Source organism: Thalia democratica, chromosome 1, assembly GCF_965202585.1.
Source record: "Thalia democratica chromosome 1, ktThaDemo2.hap1.1, whole genome shotgun sequence".
NCBI classification, from domain to species: domain Eukaryota; kingdom Metazoa; phylum Chordata; class Thaliacea; order Salpida; family Salpidae; genus Thalia; species Thalia democratica.
Window position 1 is genome coordinate 64,493,732 of NC_139165.1, and position 21,962 is coordinate 64,515,693.

Sequence of the window (21,962 nt, forward strand, 5' to 3'; positions counted from 1 at the left end):
CTTTGATGTTTCGAATTCATATGCTTTAGTAAAGAAGTGCTATACGAAATAGCATTACCTCTTTTAATGAGTTTAATTTCAAAGACTTAAAATTGCATAACAAAGGTCTTCCTCACTTACGCTGTCAAACTTCCATGCAAATGACATTTTTAATTATGGAGAAATAAACTTAGAACTGTTAGATAGTTAATAATATTAAAAATAATATTAGTCTTACATTCTACATGGTTGCCACTCTTTTTGTCAATGAAACTGTACAGAGTCGTCTGGAGTTTTACCAAATACTTAAAAATGTTTTCTAACTTTTCAAAATTATTAAAATTCAAGTTTTTATCAAAAAGTATGGTTATAAAAAATTTAATTCAAGTAAATACTATTTAAGATGAAATGTAGAATATAAAATTTCTGAAATCTTAAAAATTCATAAATTTACATAACTATCCCGACCGTGTGTAAAACCCGGTTTCTAATTACTTATTTAAAAGAACCAAATCATATCTCCCTATACTTACTATAATAGAACCAAAAAAATATTTTCTACTTCAAAATTATTTCAGTAGATTAAATAATGGTCGTAATTAAGATGAAAACTTAATAACAGTTTGATAAACTACTGTATGTACCTACATTTTAACAACAAATGATTAACTAAAAGTTTAATTATTCTGTTTCGCTTAGATAATTTATATAAATAAAATATTAAAACCACAATAACTAAGTATATAAAACTGAAAGAAGCTAATCGCGGAAAACAAAGTCTTTCGAAACTAATTGGATCTGGACCCTACCGAATATTCTTTTAAATTTAGAATCTGGGTCTTTTAAAAAATTTTAGATCCGGAAGGATCCTGATCTATTTATTAATTAGGATTTGGCCTGATCCGGTTCCAAGCAAAAGATGGCCGGTTCCGGATCTTGCATTCGGTAAGATCACTAAAAAACTGTTTTAATAAGGCTTTAGAATAAAATAAATTAGTAATGATGTTGTTAGCTTACTAAATTTTTACTTATCTAATTAGGTCAGTATATCGACATGTTAGGGGTTAAGTCTAGTTGAAAGTTGTTAATTACCTTTTAGTTTTTATTTGTTGAAATTCAACGGCTAAGTTAATAAGAATCTTATATTAAGCCTAACTCAGATTGTTTAAACAAGTGTTTGAACTTTACACTTAATACAGTGGAAAAAATATGTAGTATAAAAATTACTTATAGCAATAATATTGTATTTATAAAACAAAGTCTCGAAAATAAATGAAATACCAATAAACTTTTACTTCATTTTAAAATAACGAAAAAAAATCGAGAAAAAATAAAACATTTAGTTAAGCTAATTTAACTATTATTTGTTACCACTTTCCATTCAAAAACAATTAACTTAATTAATCGAACAAGTTTTAAGTATTCATGATTTGAAAAGCTCTAATATAGGGGTGGGTAACTTTTTTATTTGGCGGGACAGATATACCAAAAATATTTTTTTATGAGTCTGCATTGTTAAAAAAAGTATTTGCAGGCCACTTAATCTTGATAAATTATTATCACTACTACTGTAAATTAATTAAAAGCACAGTAGAGCAAAATACTTGTTACAAAAAGCTCTTTTTTGGATAAGTTGCTGTTTTAAAGCTAAAAATTACCAATTAGTTTTAAATCTAGAATTTTTAAGAATAAAATGTAATGGATAACCGATTTAAACTACTTGTCTTTTCGCTGAAGCTAGTGACTTGAACAATTACTTGTATGTGGCATGCAAATAAACAAAGCAATTTATGTTAACTTAAATGCATTTAATTTTCAGCAATAAAAATCTAATTTTTTCATCAAGGTTTTTCATTAAGACTATTCTCGATGCTCGATTCTGTCAAGCAAATTCTGCATACATGTGTCATTCCACTTTTTCTCCATGTCTTTTACAGTTTCTTTTGGTCTGCTTTCCTTTATAAAAAAACTAATCAATATCTAATTACTCCGTAAACGATATCTTCTTTAAAATACAGTTTTGAAAATATATTATTCCGCGCTAACAAATTTAAACACTACTTATACTCTCATTCGCCATATTTTTTAAGGAACATCAGACTTAGATAAAAAATATATACAATTGGATATGAACACAAATAGATAATAATAAACAAATTCACAACTTCCAAGTATTAGTATAAAATGTGAAAAATTATTAATTTATCTTTTTTTTATTCATGGTTGCCAAATGCTGTTGGTAAATTTTCTCCAGGTTTGTACACATTTTTGGGTCTATTTTTAGTTTAGTTTAAGGTAAGAACTGTGTTAATAGCTATAAAAGTATTGAAATGATACTCTAAAGCTACTTTAAAAGTTTTTTTAATAAAAAATTTTTTGATGATGAAATACTTTTTTATCTATATGATAGATTTTTTGAGTCAAATAGAAATTTTACTACTTAACATATATGTTAAATTTTATTATTTATGTTAAAATTATTTAAAACTTCAGGTTTTTTGGCAACCCTGAAGTTTCTAGTCAACTTTTTTAACTTTACACAAAATGTCTTGTTTGTTTGCAGTTATGTAGTTAAATAACTTTTTAAAGCTCAAATTCAATCTTGTAACGGTACTAAATACAAAGAACATTAATAAAAAATATCAAACTTCACTTAAAATACTACTTGTATTATAATAAACAATAAAATGATTTTATTTAGACTAAATTAAAAAAGCTAAGTATGCAAACACTTCGCAAGATGCTACTTTAAATCCTGAGTTCTCTAGTTTTACTTTATTTTGCTAATAGTAGAGTTATTTAAAAATATTGTGTTTTCATTTAGTCTAAAAACCTGTTGTACTTAGTTGTTGTACTTTAATTCATATCACTTTTTTTTTTGTATTTTCATTACCATAAACTTGTATCATAATTTATTGTTTAAAATTATGAATATTGATTTTTTCAAACTCATTCTTATGCAACTCAGTATACGGATTAAAATTACTACATTATTGTGAAATTGCCTCAACTTTATATATAGTAATTTTTCATTGTTTTATATTAGCTTATTTTCTGTGATCATTGTGTAGTACACGTGGAACAGCCTATAGAATGATAAACTCACCTAAAAACAATTTAAATTTTTATTTACTTATTAAAACTGCACTTAACTTTTAAATATGTTGAAATATGCTGAAAGAATATATGAAAACAATCTTTAAATTAACATTAAATAAAAAAATATTTCTTCTTAATAAATTACATACTTAAAAAATTAATACACAAAATATTTACTTGTTCGGAGTCTGGCAATTCATCGAGAGGCACAAGAATGTCTTCGAGTGGAAGCTCGCTGTTGATCCACTCTGCATCTATCACGTCGATGAGGCGGCCGCACAGACGAGGGTCAGCTTCGATTCCAATACTGTTATGTGATTGGTTATTAAGACATTGACAAAAAACAGAAAAAAATGGTGTATCAAGCAGCAATGCAAAATTTTTACATATAAAATTTCAATTTTTTTAATAAACTGAAATCAGTAGATGCTTTTTAATTGAAAAACCCCAATCTAGCTTAAACTTATAGATAGTACATTATTAAATATTGATATATATATATATTTCATAATTGCGTTAGACAATTACGTCAGAACTAATTAAATATTTTTAGAATTACTACAGGCAAAACAGTAAAAAACTTCTATTTTTAATCTAGTGCATCAAATTATAAACAGAAATATGATATATTAATGCAGCAGTCAGCTAAATTTTCAAAAACGATAAAAAGCCAAGTTTTTTGTGGTGAAAAATTAAAATAAAGTTCTACTTTTAATAACTATCAGTTACTAGTGCTTTAATATTTATATAAATTTTTGGTTCAAAATAGTATTTTTATATCAATTACTACAATTATTTTTAAATATTTTCGGCTTACCGAAGAGATCTTTATATACAGTGTGGCCTGCTAGTGTTTTTATAAAAATAGGCAGGCGATTTCTACAAGGCTGGCAAACCCCTGTATTAAGGTTTGAAGGAGTTTAAAAATAGTTTTAAAATTAAAACTTATCTGAGATTTATGTCTTAAATTGTTGAAGTATTTTAAGTTTAAGAAAAAAACAATATATTTCGAAAAAAATTAACTCTTAGATAGAAAATACAAAGTAAACAATAAAAAAGTATTACTTAATAAAGTCCAATTGTCATCTAAAACATCTTAGCAACTTTCAAAAAAATTTGCTTATTTTTCACTAATATTTAATTTATTAAAAAATGATTTGTATTTAAATGTATCTAATTTTAACTTAATTCTAACAATACCCTTTCTTAAATATATTAAAACTTGAGGTCTTGAGCTATTATAGAAAGTTAATCGTTTTGTTATTTTGACCAAAAACACTGACTTTTTACCCTGAAAAAACTGACCCGTGGCAACCCTTCATTTAAACTAATGAGATTTCGAAATATAACAACTTCCTACAGTAGATTAATGTTTTAAAAAATTATAAAATTTTCAAAATTATTATGTGATGTATACATATAGTTTCCTTGCTTAACTTAAGTCGTTTTTTGCTGAAAAATTAAAACCAAATTGAGTAAGCCAGAGTGTTCTAAACGTTTAAATTAGATTAAGAGTATCAAACCAAATTTTCATTTTAAAACTTCAACTGAATGTATGGCTGCAGTAAAGTAGACATAGTACTTATATAAACAAAACCAAAAACATACAATTATGATAATTAAAAAAGTTTATGTTCTAAACGTAACAAAAAATTGATTAAAACGCTAACTATCAAAATCACTTTATATGATAACAAACTTAAAGTTCATTTATGTTTAAAAAAGGGGAAAAATTAAACAAAATATTGAGACCTTGAATGTAGGGCATTTATCTAAATACTAACTATTGATTTTTTCAACTAACTGTAGAAGATATACCCGTTAAAAGATTCATTTGGAAATTAGGTAGAGTTTTTTAAACGAATTATCTTTAAATGTGTAAATTGAAATACCATAAGGGCAAATTATAACACAGTAAAAAGCTAATAAATCTAGCAAGCGGTAGACTTTTTTGGTGATTAAAAATTTAAAGTTAGAGTTATAAATAATTTTATACAACTGATTTTCGTATTTTCAAATTTGGTTATGTGTATTTTCTGCTTTCAGTATTTTAGAAATTACTTAAAATTAAATACGATCAAATCATGTTAGTTTTTGTTCAAAACGAATCAGAAGCAATTTTTAATTTATCATCAAAATTAAAGCTTGCAACAACCTCCGGAAAAAACGCCTAAAACAGTTATATATCTATTCTTCTTACCTTTCTTATCTGATACAGTATAGTCTCCATTAAAAAACAAACAAAGTTTTTTAAACTTCAAAATGTTTAAACTATTTTTATGTTTTTAAATTTGCTTTTTTTTTTTGGGAAAATTCATTGTGTTTAGTAAAATTTAAAGAGAGACCTCTACTTTTCTAATTTTCTCAGGACGTATTCTAGATATCCTTTAAAAAAATTCAAAAATTTTCAGTTTAGAATCTTTTTTTTAAAGTGTTTTGACCAACATTTAAGAACTTTTTACGTTTTATTTTCTAAACAGTGGAGATATTGAAATTTTTATTAAAACTAAAAATTTAAATTTTTGGTTATTGATAATTATATCTTAATTTTTGATAGACACTATACTAAATTTGACAAAAAAATAAAAAGATTAGTAATAAATAAGTATGTCAGGTGTTTTGGAGTAGTTGCAGCAAGTCATATTTTAATAATTAAACTTTAGTAATAACAACTTGCATCATTTTCTAATCAAAAAAATTCCTTTCTTGTCGTCAACTGCTGCTTAGCCCCCGTTTCAGCCCATTATGAAACAGTATTTAAAAAGTCAATAACTTAGTAATTCAATATTATTACAAAAAATAACTTACTTGACAAGCATTCTTTCTTTGACACTTTCTGTTTAAATTTATATTTATAATAAACATTTATAATAAACTTTGACAGTTTTTACAATTTACAGTATTATAAATATGGTTACAAATTGCTAAAACAGATAAATTATATAAATCTAAACATAGTAATAACATTTAAAAACTGAGGTTAAAAAAAACTATATAAGCATGTACATTAGGTTACATGCGGTAAACAAAAATGTAGCTAATAAAGACTTTACAACAAGAACAGGACAACCTAAACAAACATTCTAATAAATTTTACCCAGTAAGTAGAAAAGATACACACCCATACTTTATAACTTTACAAATTAATTAATTTAATATGCAGTGCTTATTTACTTATCCGGACGCTTACTTATCCGGACAGTTTCAGTCGAGAAGAAAACTCAAATATAACTTAATATTAAAAACATACATTTTTGTTTGAAACAAACATTTAAGCTACTATGCTGTAAGAAAATTTTGAGTGATTTTATAGATTCTGCAAATTAGTTCATAATATTATGACGTAATAACACTATTTAAGCTTACATTCAAACGTTTTTCAAAACTAGTTTACCTTTTAAAAACCTTTGTATGCAAAGTAAGTCAGTTTTTAAAACTATTTTAATCAATAAAATTAAACACATCATTTAAAGTTTTTTATTTAAACTTTTAAATTTTTTTTTAGTTGATTAAAATTCAAGTCTTTTTAGAAAATGAATGTATAACAGTTCTTTTACGTTTGATTTTTAACTCAAGTATTTTTTTTTAAGATGAGGTACATGACAGTTGTGTTTATTTTTATAAGTTATATAAGTTTGACACACTCAACATACAAGGTTTTAGAAATGGACAAGACATAAAAAATAACAAGTTGCACTAAACATTTAAAATAAACTATCAGTTTGTAACATGGTAAAACAAAATGTGCCAAAGACTTTTACAATGGAGGAGTTTAGCATAGGCAGGTCGACTTTGTACGACATTTTAAAAATTGAAGAAAAGTTAAAAAAAAATTAAAGCAGAAAAAGAGAAGCTGAGTTTTTATTATTTATTACGCATTGCATAATATACAACATTATATTGTTTAATGAGAAATATTATTTTTGTACTTATCCGGAAAAGTTTACAGAAAAATCTTGCCCAACATGTCCGGATAAGTGAATAAGCACTGTATTATAATTCTAAAAAATATCATACATAACTGTTATATTTACAAAAATGATTTTCATATCAAAACCTTTCTCGAAAATGAACTTTCTATATAAATTATTCAAAAATTTTGGATACTCAATGGTTTTTATTTTAATTTGTAATACATTTTAAAACTTTTACTAAAAAATATAAATCAATCATTTTTTAATCAATAATTTTTATAATATTCCATGTTTTCTACAATGTTTAAGGATTCTGGTCACTCTGTAAATTAGCAAAGTTAAAAAGCACCTTGCTACTTTTTGAAGCAAATAATTCAATTTACATTGGACCAAAGTATTTGGTCAAGGATATGTTATATAAAAAACCAAAGTAAATCAAAACTTGTTAGTAGTAGTAATTGATAACTTTAGAAAGTACTTTTGGGCAATTCTGAGAGAAATCAAAAAAAAAGTGTCCCAAGAAACAATATGATACTATTTTAACAAAAGAGTGAATCACATTTACTATCAACTCAGATTTCTTATAATATTTTTCTACTATGAATATTTTTTTACTTTTAAGGTTAATATTTTTTTATTAGTTAACAATCAGTTAAATAATTGTTAGTATCAACTCAATACCTAGTAAAATGGAATTTTACTATGTGTTTAACATGGGAGCGGGTCAAAATTGCAGAGTGCACAAAATTGAGCGAAGATACTTTTGCACAAAGACAAATTTGCACGAGTGCAAAAAATTAAAGGGGGAACAAAACTGCACGACAATAATTTTACACCAAGGGTCAATTTTGCACAAGAGTAATAAAATAAAAAGAAAAATATAATTAAAAACTAATTAAAAGACTAAAGGAAAAAAAGTTACTGACCGAGGGTGATGGTTAGGGTGACGGTGATAGTATATATTAAAAATAACTAGTAAAAATTAATATTAATAAAATATATATAAAAAAAGTATAAACAACAAATAAAAAGCTACCAACCGAGGGTAAGGGTTAGGGGTAACAGTGATAGACCAAAAAATATTAAAAATAAAATAAAAAGTTACCGACCGAGGGTAAGAGTGATAGTAAAAATAAAAATATTAAATTAAATTTAAAAAAAAATTAAAGTAAATAAAAAAATTTAAAAAAAATATTTAACCCATGCAAAAAAGTCTACTTGTACAAAAGTTTTTTCGTGCAATTTTATCCCCTCGTGCAAAAGTGTCTTTGTGCAATTTGTACACTTGTGCAATTTCGTCCCCTTGTGCAAATTTGACAATTTTAATTGCACGAGTTAAATTCTTTTAATTTTTATTTTTGTAATTATTTTATTTTTTAATTTAGTTTTTTTTTACTATCACTGTTACCCCTAACCCTTACCCTCGGTTGGTAAGTTATTATTATTTTTTTTAATAACCTTTTTTCCTCTTTTTTTTACTATCACTGTTACCCCTAACCCTTACCCTCGGTCAGTATTTTTTTTTATTCAATTATTTTCAAGTTTTTTTTTTCTATTCGCTTTTTTTCTGTACTTTTTACTCTTGTGCAAAAATGTAACTCGTGCAATATTGACCCTTAATGCAAAATCGTCTTCGTGCAATTTTATTTGATCGTGTAATTTAGACCCATTCCCGTATAATATAGCTCTTAGCAAGGTATAAGCTTTTATAAATTATATAAAAGTTCACACCTTGCTAAGTGCTCAGTCTTGTAAATAGCAATTATATAAGTAAATACAATAATAATATACTGCTATGAGTTTAAAAGTTTAAATTATTTGATACAAAGCTTTTAAATAAGGGACTTAAAACATTTAAACAAACTAATAAATTTAGTTTTAATTAATTTAAATGTATAACACTTTATAAACTTAAACTAATAGTTATGTTTTAACAATAACATACTTAAGGCTAAATAAAAATACAGACAAATAAATATAGTTTAATTTAATAACAACTATTTATATTTTAACAAGAAAATTACACTACTTTTAATAAATTTACATGCAGTTTCTATGATATATCCAGTCTAGATATTTTACTTTTAGACAGGTGCTCTCAATAATCATAATTTCTAATAACGGAAAGTGATTTAAAATGTATTATATATATATATATATATATACATCAACTTGCAATTGAAATGACATTACATCAATAACATCTTTCTGGCTGGCTGACTCAACAAATGTTACATTCCAAATCAAAAAATAATAAAAGTAAAAACAGCAGAAGAATTTGCTTTTTATATTAGAAAAAAAAAAGTACAATTTTACAAACAAAATTTGCATATTTTGTATAATAATGACGGCATAATACATCAAAAGCAGTTGAAATGTCTTAAGTTTATGCCTATAATTATAGGTTTTCAGTTAACATAAAAGTTATAAGTCTAGAACATGTATAAGTGATTTAATTACTGTCTTAGTCGAAAAATCAAAAAATATGTGATTTTTGGGGTTGAAATTAGGTTTTTTTTGGGCAGAAGTACAGTAACCTCTCACATATTTACGCACTCGTGACGTTACGCACTCTCGTTTAGTTACGCATTTTAGATTCTAAAAAATTAAATTTTTAATTTATATTGATATTGTACAAATTAGTATATCTATTACATATCATTAATATATCTCTAATACAATGCAAGATAAGTTTATCCTTTGTGGGCAAAGGTCAAATTAAAAAATGTTGTAGTAGCATAAACAATTTTTGTTAAACATTTTCTTATATGTTTTTGTTCAAAAGAAGAAATCCATTACAGCACCAAATGCATATTTTTGTAAAACGCTATAGAAACAAACTTTAATATAGACACCACACCAATTCTTAATTGTAAAAAATAGCTTAATTATAAATTGAATTTGCTTAGTTGATTAGAATGTAAATGTTAAGTATCAAATAAGTTACATATAAACAAAGATAAAATCTACTTAAAATTAAAAATTGTCTACGAGTGTTATTATTTTATATAAATTTAAATTCTTTTATTTAATATATGTATAGTTTTATCTTTTGTTTTCACATTTATATATAAAATAAAACAAATTGTTAAATGAAGGAAAGTCCCCAGTCTGCTTTTAACTAGAAGCAATATTATAAAACAGCTTACTATAGTAAGTTTATTTGATACCTCTCGTATCTTTACGATCTCTCGTATCTTTACGCATTTTTTCTGTGGACACAATGTGCGTAAATAAGCGAGAGGTTACTGTATTTTATTTTTGTTTTTTTTAGATTCTTCTTAATGAAACAAAAACACATTTAAATCATATGTCTTCATAAGTCAAGCAAACATCAACGAATTTTATTTGATGGTATTGTTTTTCAAATGTAAAACATAACTCTAAATTTGATACCTAACTATTTTGATTAACATTTAATTTATCGACATTAAAGATTCTTATTTACAAAAACCAGCATATAAAAATTCATAAAAATAAATTTTAATTAGCTTTTGAGATATAGCCATTTCTAAATAACATATTCTTATACAAATGCAACTTTTTTGTAGTCAACTTTTTGGAAAACTTCAAAATAATTTTATTTTTTAAACTCAAGACTTCAAAGTTTTAGGAAAATTTGTGATAGATTAAAACAAATTAAAAGATATAATTTTCAAAGGATTAATAAATAAATATTATACAAAAAACATAAAAAGATTAGTTTTTTGTAACAAGTTTTTTTTTTCATGTTTTTGAAGTTTCTTATTTTTGAATTATTAAAAAACAGATTAACGATAAAATATAAAGAAAATTGGTTAAAAACAAAGTAAAATATATTTGTTTTTTATCTGTTTGATTTGCGTCTTTTATATAAAACCTATTGAACTTACCATGCTTGACCCCTTGATCTCAAAATCTACTTCGAAATTTGTTAAGCTAATATAAACACCTAGAATAATAGCTAATATGCTAGAAACAGGGTTGCCACTCGTTTTTTCAAATTTTTTTCCAGGTTTTCCAAATTTCTTCCAGGTTTTTAAAAATACACATTTTTGGGTCTATTTTTAGTTTTAAGTTAATTTTTATTTAAGAAACTGTGTTAAATAGTATAAAAATATTGAAAAGATACTGTAAAGTTACTTTAAATGTGTTTTATAATAAAAAATTTTTTGATGATGACAAAAAATCTTAATTATATGATAGATTTTTTGTGTCAAATCAAAATTTAACAACTGAAAATGTTAAAATTATTAAAAATTCCAGGTTTTTCGATCAAAATTCCAGGTTTTTCAAGGTTTTTTTCAAAGTTTCTCAAATTCCAGGTTTTTCCAGGTTATTTTAGCCTAAATTGTCAAATTCCAAATTTTTCCAGGTTTCCAGGTAAAGTGGCAACTCTGTAGAAATGTTAATAGCTAATATAAACATCTAGAAAAAAGATCAATTTATAAAAAACTAGATGGACCCCTTCTCGTTATGCTATTCATTTCAAAAACTCATATTAGCCGGTATGAGTTTTTCACAATAACTCAACAAGTTTAAATTAACCGGAATTGTATGGTAACATCCAACAGTATTTTGGTTGCTAAAAAATTTACTATAAAATAAGATTTAAAAATTACCTGATCTGTAGAAAAATTTTCAATTAGGAAGACAGCTTTTGAAAACTTGTTACAGCTGAAAGAAAATAAATTTTAGTTACAATAGAAAATATGAGAAGCAGAACATTATAGAAATTTATTTGTCAATCGTTAACATATTAAAAAAAAACTATAGAATAAATATTAGTAATGTTTTATATTAAACTTATTTCTAAACATGGCTTGTACTTTACTATATTGATATTTGAACCTATATTACAACCATTTCAATTCTTGAACAGCAAACAACACTTTGTGTTCCTATAAAACAAAAAAATACATGAAATAAACTTCTGAATTTAACAAAAAGCTTAAATTCGCAAAAAAAAAGTAATGAAAACATTTACTAACTTTAAATGTAGATTTTTTGTTAAATACTGTACAATAAACTTATCTACAAAAAAATGAACTGAAATTTATCTAAGTATTTAATGCGATTTTTCAAGAAATATACAGCATAATTTGAAATAATAATTTTATACCTTAAAGAACTTTTATTATCCACTTTATAAACATTAGAAAAAATACATTTCTTTAACTTTTTTAGATACAAGTTTACAATTTCACTTAATTCTATTAATTTTGCTTCTGAGTTAAAACAAGCATATTTTACTTTTAAATTTTAGTTTAACAACTCTTTTTGAAAATTATTTGTTTTAGTCACTAACTCATACTTTGTATTTGTCTGAAACAATTTTTGATATAGAATAAATATATTCGTAACATGTATTTTAAAACTTTATGGAAAGCTGAAGACTGTAGCTTATAGTACCTTAGCAAAGAAGTTTCTGCATAAAGTTCAAAACACTGTAAGCTGGTCAGAACAAAAAAGTCTTATATTTTAAATAAAAAACTTGTCAAATTTTTAAACTAATTGTTTTATTAAATCTAATAAAGAACAACTAATGAGTTTCAGACTCTGAAAAAATGTTCTAGTAAAATTAACAACTTAATTTCCAACATATTCTGCGCATTTCCATGTGTCTACAAGTAAGTCATTAATCCAAATGTCTTTTTTACCAGTAGTATCACACAAAGCAACTGCCATCCATGTACGCTGAGGTATATAAGAATCTTTTACAACATCCAGGATTTCACAAAAGAAATACTTAAAAGACACTATTGCAGAAAATCTCTCCTTTACTTGAGATGGCCACATTGTTGGGAGGTTTTTAGGTTTAATTCCACCAAGCTTAGCAAAACACACCATATCCTTATAAAAGGAGAAGTTTGGGTCAAGCAGGCGAAATCTTGACTTGTCTTTCACAACAGTGAACGTCCCATAATCTACAATATAACAGCTTATAAAATTATCCATTTGACTTTCAACTCTTACCCTGTACCAGTTTGGCATACTCTTTTCAATAATAAGCAAAGCATACATCTTTCCTTTGATAACATTTTCCACATAATTAAGAGTAGTAATTGAACTTTGATAAAACTTATTCATACTACAACGTAATTCGTCTCGGAGTTTTAATTTTTCAGTTGATATAATCTGAAGTTTATCAGGGGACTCTACTTCAAGAACTTTCACTCTGATCAATTTATTTCTTCTTTCAAAATCTAATGGATTAACTGTACAAGACTTGGCCATTTCTTTACTCAAGCTATTTTCAATAAATTGTTTTGAATTTTTCTTATTTTCAGCTAATCGAATTATTGGACACTTTGATTCACATTGAGATGGTACAATTTGAACAGCTTTGTTATCAAAATATATAACAGTCTTACAAACATGAAAAACAGAAAAATCATCTTTGAAACTTACAGTCAATTGATTCTTACAAACTTTACTTAGATACTTTTTGGCCTCTTTTAGACTTGTAGAAAACATCTTTGTATCAATTGAATCATCAGCTATTTTGCAGCAGATTGCTTGTCTTGGTATGCAAAATAAACTTTCAGACTCAAGTTTGTACAAGTTACAGCGAGCAACTTTCTTTTCACTACCTATGTCAATTAAAAAAACTGTTACATCACGACATTTATCGTCTTTATTGATTTCAACTACTTCAACTCTATGCAGCTCATTGCTAAAAATAGCAAGACAAATTTTACCTACATACAAATTATGTGCTAGCTCATCTTTCGGATTAATCATATTGAAAACAGTTTTTTGCTTGTTTAACATTGCTTTTAGGGTTCTCAATCCCTCGCCATATACTTGCACATAAAATTGATCATGTTCAGCATCAATGTTTGAAATTTCAAAGTTTTCAAAGTTTTGGTTTTTAGGAATAGTTGGAGTTAAGTTATGATTTAAAATTAAATCAATACATGTTTGATTGATAACTTCATCATTATCGTCACTTACTTTAATTAATTCTACCATGTTTAAACTTCTATTTTCAGTAACTGATTGAGATTTTATACTACCAACAATTTTTGCAGCAAAAGTTTTGTGAAGCACTTCATTTTTAAGAAACTCCAAAACATTGCAATTACTACACAGTGTATCAGCATCCAAACTTGCAAGACCTACAAGTACTGCTTGCATTGGAAGAGAAACAAAATCTTCTGTCAAAACACGCAAAGACACTAAGTCAACAATTTCAAACTCGCCGTTATCTACTAAATAAACTTTTGCCTGTTTGTTCTGATTATCACCACCTTCATTGTTCAATACTGAAATAAGTCTTGCACGCGCACAACTATCAGATGAAATTACAGCATAAACACAGTTTATTGGGTATTTATTAGGAACTAGGCTAACTCCTTTACCCTTTAAATAAAAATCTTTCATTCTGGTCTCTAGCTTAACTAACTCATCAGTATAGCCCTCTCCTATAAGACAAGCTTCAATTTCTGTTGTGCAAGGAGCTGAGAGAATAAATAAATGATAAATTTCGTTTAAAATAAGATCAACTGTCGACTTAGGCTGCCAGCTTTCAGGGTTCATTAAACTTTTACAATTACTTTCAAGTAGTTCATGTTCTAAATTCAACAACTTAGAATTCAAATTAATACCTTCATCATTTTTAAAAACAACAGAGTGCTCAACTTCATTGTCTTTTGAAGATGTAGCACAAGTTGCTGATATTACTTTCATTGTTAACTTTTGATTTGACAACATATTTTCACAAGAATTTGAAGTAATAGGATTCCATCTACCTTCTGGTCTATGTAACAGACAACAAATTGAAAATTCCGAATTGCTTGAATATTTAGGATGCATAAAAACTAAATCTTTTATTTCTACTTGATCACTTGTACCTTCATCAACATTGTAAATTAGAGCTATTTCTCCTCTAACAGCTAAAACTTTTGCACGTTGATTTAAATTAGTGATAACATAAGTTCCTGTTGTTATTGTCTTATTGTTTATGTCTAATTTTGAATTGGAAATTATGTCTGTCATTTCGTCAAAGCTATCTTTTTCGTTTTCCAATTGAACATACAACTCATCACAATCGAAAAAACAGCTTACTATTACACTATAAATCTTACCTACTTCTAAAGCCTTATGTTTAGTTATTTTTATATTATCAAAGTCAAAAGTCTCTGGAGAATTCAAGCTATCTGACTTAGACAAATACAAAATAGTCTTTGTTTTATTAGTAAGTGTAGTAACTTCACAAGTAGCCACATCACTTAATTTTCCTGCGACTAAGTCAGTATAAACTTTTTCAGGTAATTCTTCACAAAATCTTTTTTTGTATATATCTTTTATATTCTCTGCATGAACTCCACCTTCAACAGCTAGAACTTTTTTTAATCTAGACTTGTAATGGTCAACATTTTCTAAAGTAATACTAGCTTGTGGTTTTGTTTTCACCGATTGAGTAGTGGAACTTGGCTTAAAAACATTTTTAACTTTAGGTGGAGTTTTTGGATGTACATTCATAAAACTTCTCATCTTTGGGCGATTTTCTATTAAAGGATTAGTATACCTATCATATATCTGACTTGAAGCTTGTGGTCTTTTGTGAATACTGTAAACACTATCATTTTTTCTAGGCTGGTAGCTCTTAGTAAGTGGGTTAGAAAAAGAATTTTGCCTGTAATACCTATTTTCATTAGAACCAAACTTGGGATAGTTGTAGTTTGGACGTTGCTTTGGTCTTGAATACATTGGTTTTACCATTGACTTTTTAAAACTCAACACTACTCGTTTAGGTGCCTTTTTCTTTCTGTTATTTTTTTGGCCATCAACTAAATTCTTTATTCTAGCAGTAGAAGCATCAGCCACTGCATGACAAGTAACTTCGCCAGACCTAACATGCACTCTAACTACTTCCTTCAAACTTCCTAAGAACTTATGAAGAGTATCAAAGCCAAATAATTTATAGTCTATGTAGTAACCAGCAAATTCATGAAAATCAGACTGGACACGCTGTATTTTTACACCATCTTGTGAGCTCATCAAGACAGAGCGTAACAATATTTTAGTTTCGTTTAACTTTTTGTCATTATCCATTCTGTCTAAAATATTTAACCTAAAATAATATAGTTTAAATTTCAAGCATAAGATTTCAAATAATATAATAAATTCAAAAATCTGAATAACTTTTAAATAAGAACAAGAAGAACAAACAAGTAAAATCTTAATTTTATCTTAATTAAATTTTAAACATTAATCACACTTTGAAAAAGAAAAAAACTAAAGAATAATTTATTTAAAAAAAAAACAATAAAAAAGTACAGTAACTGTATTAATATTAACTGGGACATAAAAATATAGATATGGTATTCTAAAATTTTAGAATTATCTTATAAACATTCAAAAACTATGTAGTAATTCTAATTTCGACATTAAGTGAAAATGGCGTAAAATATTAAAAGTTTAAAAAATTGCCACTTATAAGATACTAAAAAATTAATCAAAACTTTTTAGTGCACTTGTAAGTTTACAAAACTAATTCAACAGTATATTGTGTATTTCATAAAATAATGATAATGAAAGAAATGTAATTTTTATAAATTTTTGTGAGAACTATAAAAAAATTTATCAAAGTAAAAAAGTCTTAGGAACTCAAAAAACAGTTGACTTAATAGTTTTTGAAGAAACGAATTAGTAACAGATCTACTAATGATATTTTTTTTAATAACTGTGTATATCAAAATAAAGTATATGATTATAAAACATACAAACAAAATATTAACAAATAGAATAACACAATTATAATAAAAAATAATTAAAACAAGGTAATCAAATAGCCTAGTATTGTTATAGTTTAACACAAGTATTGATTTATGGAATCTATTTGTAATTTACGAAACTATTCTTAATAAGTTAAATAATTTTAGTCACACAAGCTATCAAACTATAACAAAACAATAGTGGTCTACCACATCAAATTGCCAAATCTGGCCATAGCTTGCAGAGAACCAGATTCAAATAGATCTCTATTTGAAAAAAATATTTAACCTGGTTCGAGCTACATCATGATTTGAAAATTAGGTTCTATTAGTTCCAGTCTGGTATCAATTTAGGTTAAACATCCAGATCCGCCAATCCAAATTCAGATGACACCAGATTAAATTATGACTTTATTTTCAAATTGAAATCCAGCCTGTATCTTGTTTCAATTTTTTTTTCAAATTAAAATATGTTTGAATCCGTTTCTCTGCAAGCTAGGGCCAGATCCGAAGGGATCCAGCAATGGGATTTAGTAGACCACTATAACAAAATATTTAAAGATCTACCATAAGTTTTTGATTAGATACAATTATAAGCTTGAAAAAACAGGTATAAGCTTTATGTCGTTATAAAACTTAAATATTTCTTAGTAGAATATTCTATTTTTTGACAGACAAGTTTTTAATAACAACTCTTTTTAATTGTTAATTTATACTTTTTTACTGCAAATAGTAAATATTTACCTTTAAAATTTAAGAAAAGGATTTATAATTTCTAAACTAATCTGGCAAGTAATTTACATAAGCTTTTATTAAAACCTAATTAATTTATATATTTATTACATTAAAAATACTTATAACAAACAACCTGATCAACTTCAACAAATGTAATAAATTAATTGTGTTTTTGAGAACCAATAGATTGAGGCCTGAGGAGGAATTTAAGTAAATTAAGTTGGAGAGTTTAATTAGTTTTTTATGGTAGACCAAGCTATAAAGTAAAAAAAAACCTTTCACTAATAATCTGTCACAAACAATTTTTTAGCAATTATTTTTAAACTTGCTCAGGTTAATATTTAATAAAATTTATATACTTAGTCAGAAGAATTTTTTTTTAGTTAAGCAAAAAAAAAATACTACTAAACATTTAAAAAAAATTGTTAAAACAAGTTGTTCAATGTTGCAAGGAATGTTATATAAAAAATTGTAGTAAACTGGTACAAAAATGTAGGAGACATGTATTTCTTTGTTTTTAAATTTCTGAAATCAACAATAAAAAATTTTTCCTACATGTGTTTGGATTGGGAAACTTTTTAGAAAACAATATTTCTAAGTGAATTAAAATTATTATATATTTTTTAAAAGTATCTTTATTTCAAACAATGAGTAAGTTTTTCTAAATTATGTTAGATCCCCTATGGCCCTAAATCTCTGTAAGTTTGTGTTGTACAAAACTTCTTATAAATTATAAAATTTACAACAATAAATAAACATTTGTTAAAATTCTTTAATAAAATATGCATATATCACTTTGAAATTTATCTAACATAATCGGGTGTTTTTTTTTATTTGAAAATTCTTTATTAAACAAAAGTAAAAGATATTTAAATACATTTATAAAAACTACAATACTTATTTTAGAAAACTATAACAGAATCTCTAAATATCAAAAATAATGTAAAAAATATTAAGTTTTATAATGTAAAAGCTATTTGATACTATTAGAATACTAAAACAATACTTATTTTCTGTTGTACATTTAAGATAAAAGATATGTAGACATTTTTTAAATGTTATAAGGTACTTTTAGTGCAATATTACTTCAGTTAATGTTGTTTTTATTTATAAAATGTTAATTTGGGTTCAATTTTTGTTTATATTTGTATAAGATAGTACTCTAGTAATTCAGACTTTTTTTTCTCGATCAACTAAGCTTTTTTTTCTGGCAGCAATTATATCATAGTAAGGATCATTACTAATGCTTTTCCTAATAAAACTAATCCATTGATCTTTTTCTGAGGGTGTAGGAGCTGAAAAACGATAGCTCATATGTTTGTTAGCTTCAAAAAGCTTACCTTCGGAGTCTGGCTTTGCTCTTTTGATGCTGTCTGATACTGCATCTGTAGGCAAGAAAATTTCAAAACAGTTATGCTTTTTAGTATCTGTCACATCTCTGACTTGAAGGTTTTCAAGCGGTATTATTCCTTTTGGTTCTTTGTCAGAAGTGTATTCAAAGTAATATAAACAATTGTCTTCAAGTACAAACCAACGCCTTCTCCAAGTTTTGTATCTCCCCCCTCCCTGTTTGAGCAACCAACCTTCTTTATCTGGATTGAAAAACTGAGATACATCCATGTCATCATCAGGAACTCTAAATTGATTTTTTTTAATGCTATCAAAGATCTGAGATTGCAACTCACTAGAAACATCCTTTCCATCATCTATACCCTGATTCATTTTAATATAAGACTCTTTTGTCACTTTTATGCTTTTAGCTGATGGATTGTGTAAACTAGTGTTAAGCATGATGACAGAAAACGACAAAATATAACAAGTATCAGTGTTAGAAAACAACCCAGGATTACAAGTACAATACCATTCAGCAAACGCTTCCATCATCCGGTCAATTTTTTGAGCTTCTCCAGGTAATCTAAAACTCCATAAAAAAACTCTTAATGCTTCATCAAGTCTTTTATTTTTGAAGTTGTGCATATAAACAAATTCTTTTAAAACTTCTAAATGGAATTTATCAGCATCGCCTAAATACTCACCAATTGCAGTTTTACTCAAACCTTTTTCAGAGTTGTTATACAAAAAACTAGCTACACTATATGCTGAATTATCAATCAGATTAGCCTCCATAAGCATGGATAACCCTTTTTTAGGTTTCTTGTTGAAATTTTTTATTGCTACAAGAAGTTCTTTTTCAGTAGATTTAATATTGTCTAGTTCCTCCATTCCATCTAAATCATCATCTGTTTCTTTTATTTCCATTTTTAATTGTTCAATAGCTTCAAGAATAGCGGTTTTTCGCTGTAGAATGTCATTCATGATACATTTTGTTTCTTCTTCACCAATATCAATTAAATTCAACTCATTATTAGACATTCTTACAAGACAATAATGGTTGCTTTGTACTTAAGATATTAATTTATACCTGAGATGATTAGAGTTAATTATAAAATATAAGAACTTTAAGAAAATCAAGTAACAATGCTCAAAACTCTATTGTTAAAAAAAAATTTCAATATGATAAGACCTAGATATTTAAAACGGGTAGGTGTCAAATTTGCACAAGCCGACAAAATTGCACAAAGACACTTTTGCACTGTTGCGTTGCACGAGCAAACAATTTTGCATGGTTGAATTTTGTTTTTTTTTATTTCTTTATTTACAATAATTCTTTCTTTTCACTATCTCTGTTACCCCTAACCCTTACCCTCAATTAGTAGCTTTTTATTTCTACTTTTCAATTTATTTACTTTAATTTTTTTATTTCTTTATTTACAATAATTCTTTCTTTTTACTATCACTGTTACCCCTTACCTTTACCCTTGGTCAGTAACTTTTTTTTCATTTTGTTTTTCATTAACTTGTCTTTTTTCTTTGTTTTACTTTCCTGCAAAAATGACTCTCTGTACAAAATTGTCACTTGTGCAAATTTGTCCCCTTGTGCAATTTTGCACCCTCATGCAATTATGTCTATGTGCAATTCTGACCCATTCCCATTTAAAACACCTGATTTTACTATTTCCAGTTCATTACCGACTGTGTATAGGTTGCTTATTATTACAACTACTTTTGATTTTCCAGCTGAAAAAAAAATGCTTCAGCAATGTCATAAAAACACTCTGTATAAAATTTCAGATGATTTGAAGAAATTTTCACCTTGGCACCAAACGATTTTTTAAAAACCACCCCATGCAAAATTTATGGGATCCCAAAATAGCAACCTTGGAGTTTTAAGCTCAAATTTTTTTACATGTGGCTAGTTATCACACAAACACACTGTGAACAACTTTAAACAATTTAAAGAAAGTTTTATGGTGGAATATCTTGCCTTTGTGTAATGTTTATTACTTTTTATAATTTTTTTGAATTTCCAGTTTTTTTTTCTAAAGACAAGAAATTCTACCATAAAACTTTCTTCAACTTGTTTTAAATTGTTCAGTTTGTTTGTGTGACAATTAGCAAAATGTATGGGATCCAAAAATTTTGAGCTAAAAACGCCAAGATAAAAATTTTTGAATCCCATACATTTTGCATTGGGGTGGTTTTTATAAAATTGGTTGGTGCCAAGGTGAAAGTTTCTTTAAATCATCTGAAATTTTGTACAGAGTTTTTATGATATTACCAAAAAACAAAAAAAATACCAGCTTGAAAATCAAAAGTAGCCGTAAAAATTAGCACCCTACTGTGTAATTGTATCTAAAAGTATGTTAATCTGTATATAAAAATTGTTTAGACTTTTCCTTGACCATCAGTATAATAAATATTGACATAAAAAAGCAGAAGTTAATGTGCTACTTAATATTAGTTATCAGCTTGTAAAAGATATTCAAAATATTTTGAATTCAACATAATAAATGAAAAACCCTTGAAAATTATTAACATTTAAATCCTCAGAAATAATAATAGCAATATTAACTATTCTAAATGATGTTTTGACAAAACAGCAAATGAAATTATTAAATGCTTGTCTTTGTATACTATTATATTCTTTTTTTAGAATATGGTTAATAAATAACTAAGCTATAACAATTTGGTTTTAAACTTATGTTTTACATAGAAATAAACAAAATGAAATTTCTTACAAAACTAATTTAACTTTTAAATTACGATTTTTGATTAACATCCTCATTATGATTTAAAAAAATCTGATACAAACCATTGGTCAGGAATTTTTTATAGTTTAATTTCTTGGAAACTTAAATATTCACTAAAATCTATCCTTTGTGTTTATTTTTTTAGATAGAGACTTAAAACTTTTAGAAAGTGTAATAAGAAAAAAAATCAGTTGGAAAAACTTTTCTAATTAAAAAAAAATCAAGAATTAAGAAACAAAAAAGTTGAACTTTTTGTTGATTTTTTAAGAAAAAAAAATTATTAAAATTTTATTTAGTTTATACAGAGAAAGTTTCTTTCATTGCTCTAAAACTTTTTTGCACTAAAACTTTTAGTTGTTTTTTTTTTTTGCTTTTTAGATTGAGCCGTTTATAAGAAACACGTGCGACTCTTTCTTCTTGGTAAAAATAATAATCATCCCCAC

The 21,962-nt window shown here is 26.0% G+C and overlaps 2 protein-coding genes across 3 annotated transcripts; both read right to left on the reverse strand.

Annotated features, from left to right (window-relative positions):
- Positions 1-1,213: 1,213 nt before the first annotated feature.
- LOC145849275 (cytohesin-1-like) lies at positions 1,214-19,846 on the reverse strand. Of its 2 annotated transcripts, XM_082954429.1 has the most exons (5): positions 17,562-18,384; positions 11,594-11,648; positions 5,887-5,914; positions 3,256-3,385; positions 1,214-1,935 (listed from the first exon to the last, which is right to left on the reverse strand). In XM_082954429.1, exons 3-5 carry the CDS (start codon positions 5,895-5,897, stop codon positions 1,840-1,842), a joined length of 237 nt encoding a protein of 78 aa, XP_082810555.1. In that variant the 5' UTR covers positions 5,898-5,914; positions 11,594-11,648; positions 17,562-18,384; the 3' UTR covers positions 1,214-1,839. The 2 variants fall into 2 exon arrangements, with proteins under 2 accessions (XP_082810555.1, XP_082810554.1); XM_082954428.1 differs by lacking the exons at positions 1,214-1,935; positions 3,256-3,385 and having other exon boundaries at positions 17,562-19,846.
- LOC145828835 (tudor domain-containing protein 7A-like) lies at positions 11,970-16,031 on the reverse strand. The gene has a single exon (XM_082936587.1). It carries the CDS (start codon positions 16,029-16,031, stop codon positions 12,561-12,563), a length of 3,471 nt encoding a protein of 1,156 aa, XP_082792713.1. The 3' UTR covers positions 11,970-12,560.
- Positions 19,847-21,962: the final 2,116 nt, after the last annotated feature.

Bases quoted from the DNA above. Each gene is read 5' to 3' on its own strand.
- LOC145828835 (XM_082936587.1), bottom strand. From the start codon at position 16,031: ATGGATAATGACAAAAAGTTAAACGAAACTAAAATATTGTTACGCTCT.
- LOC145849275 (XM_082954428.1), bottom strand. From the start codon at position 19,801: ATGTCTAATAATGAGTTGAATTTAATTGATATTGGTGAAGAAGAAACA.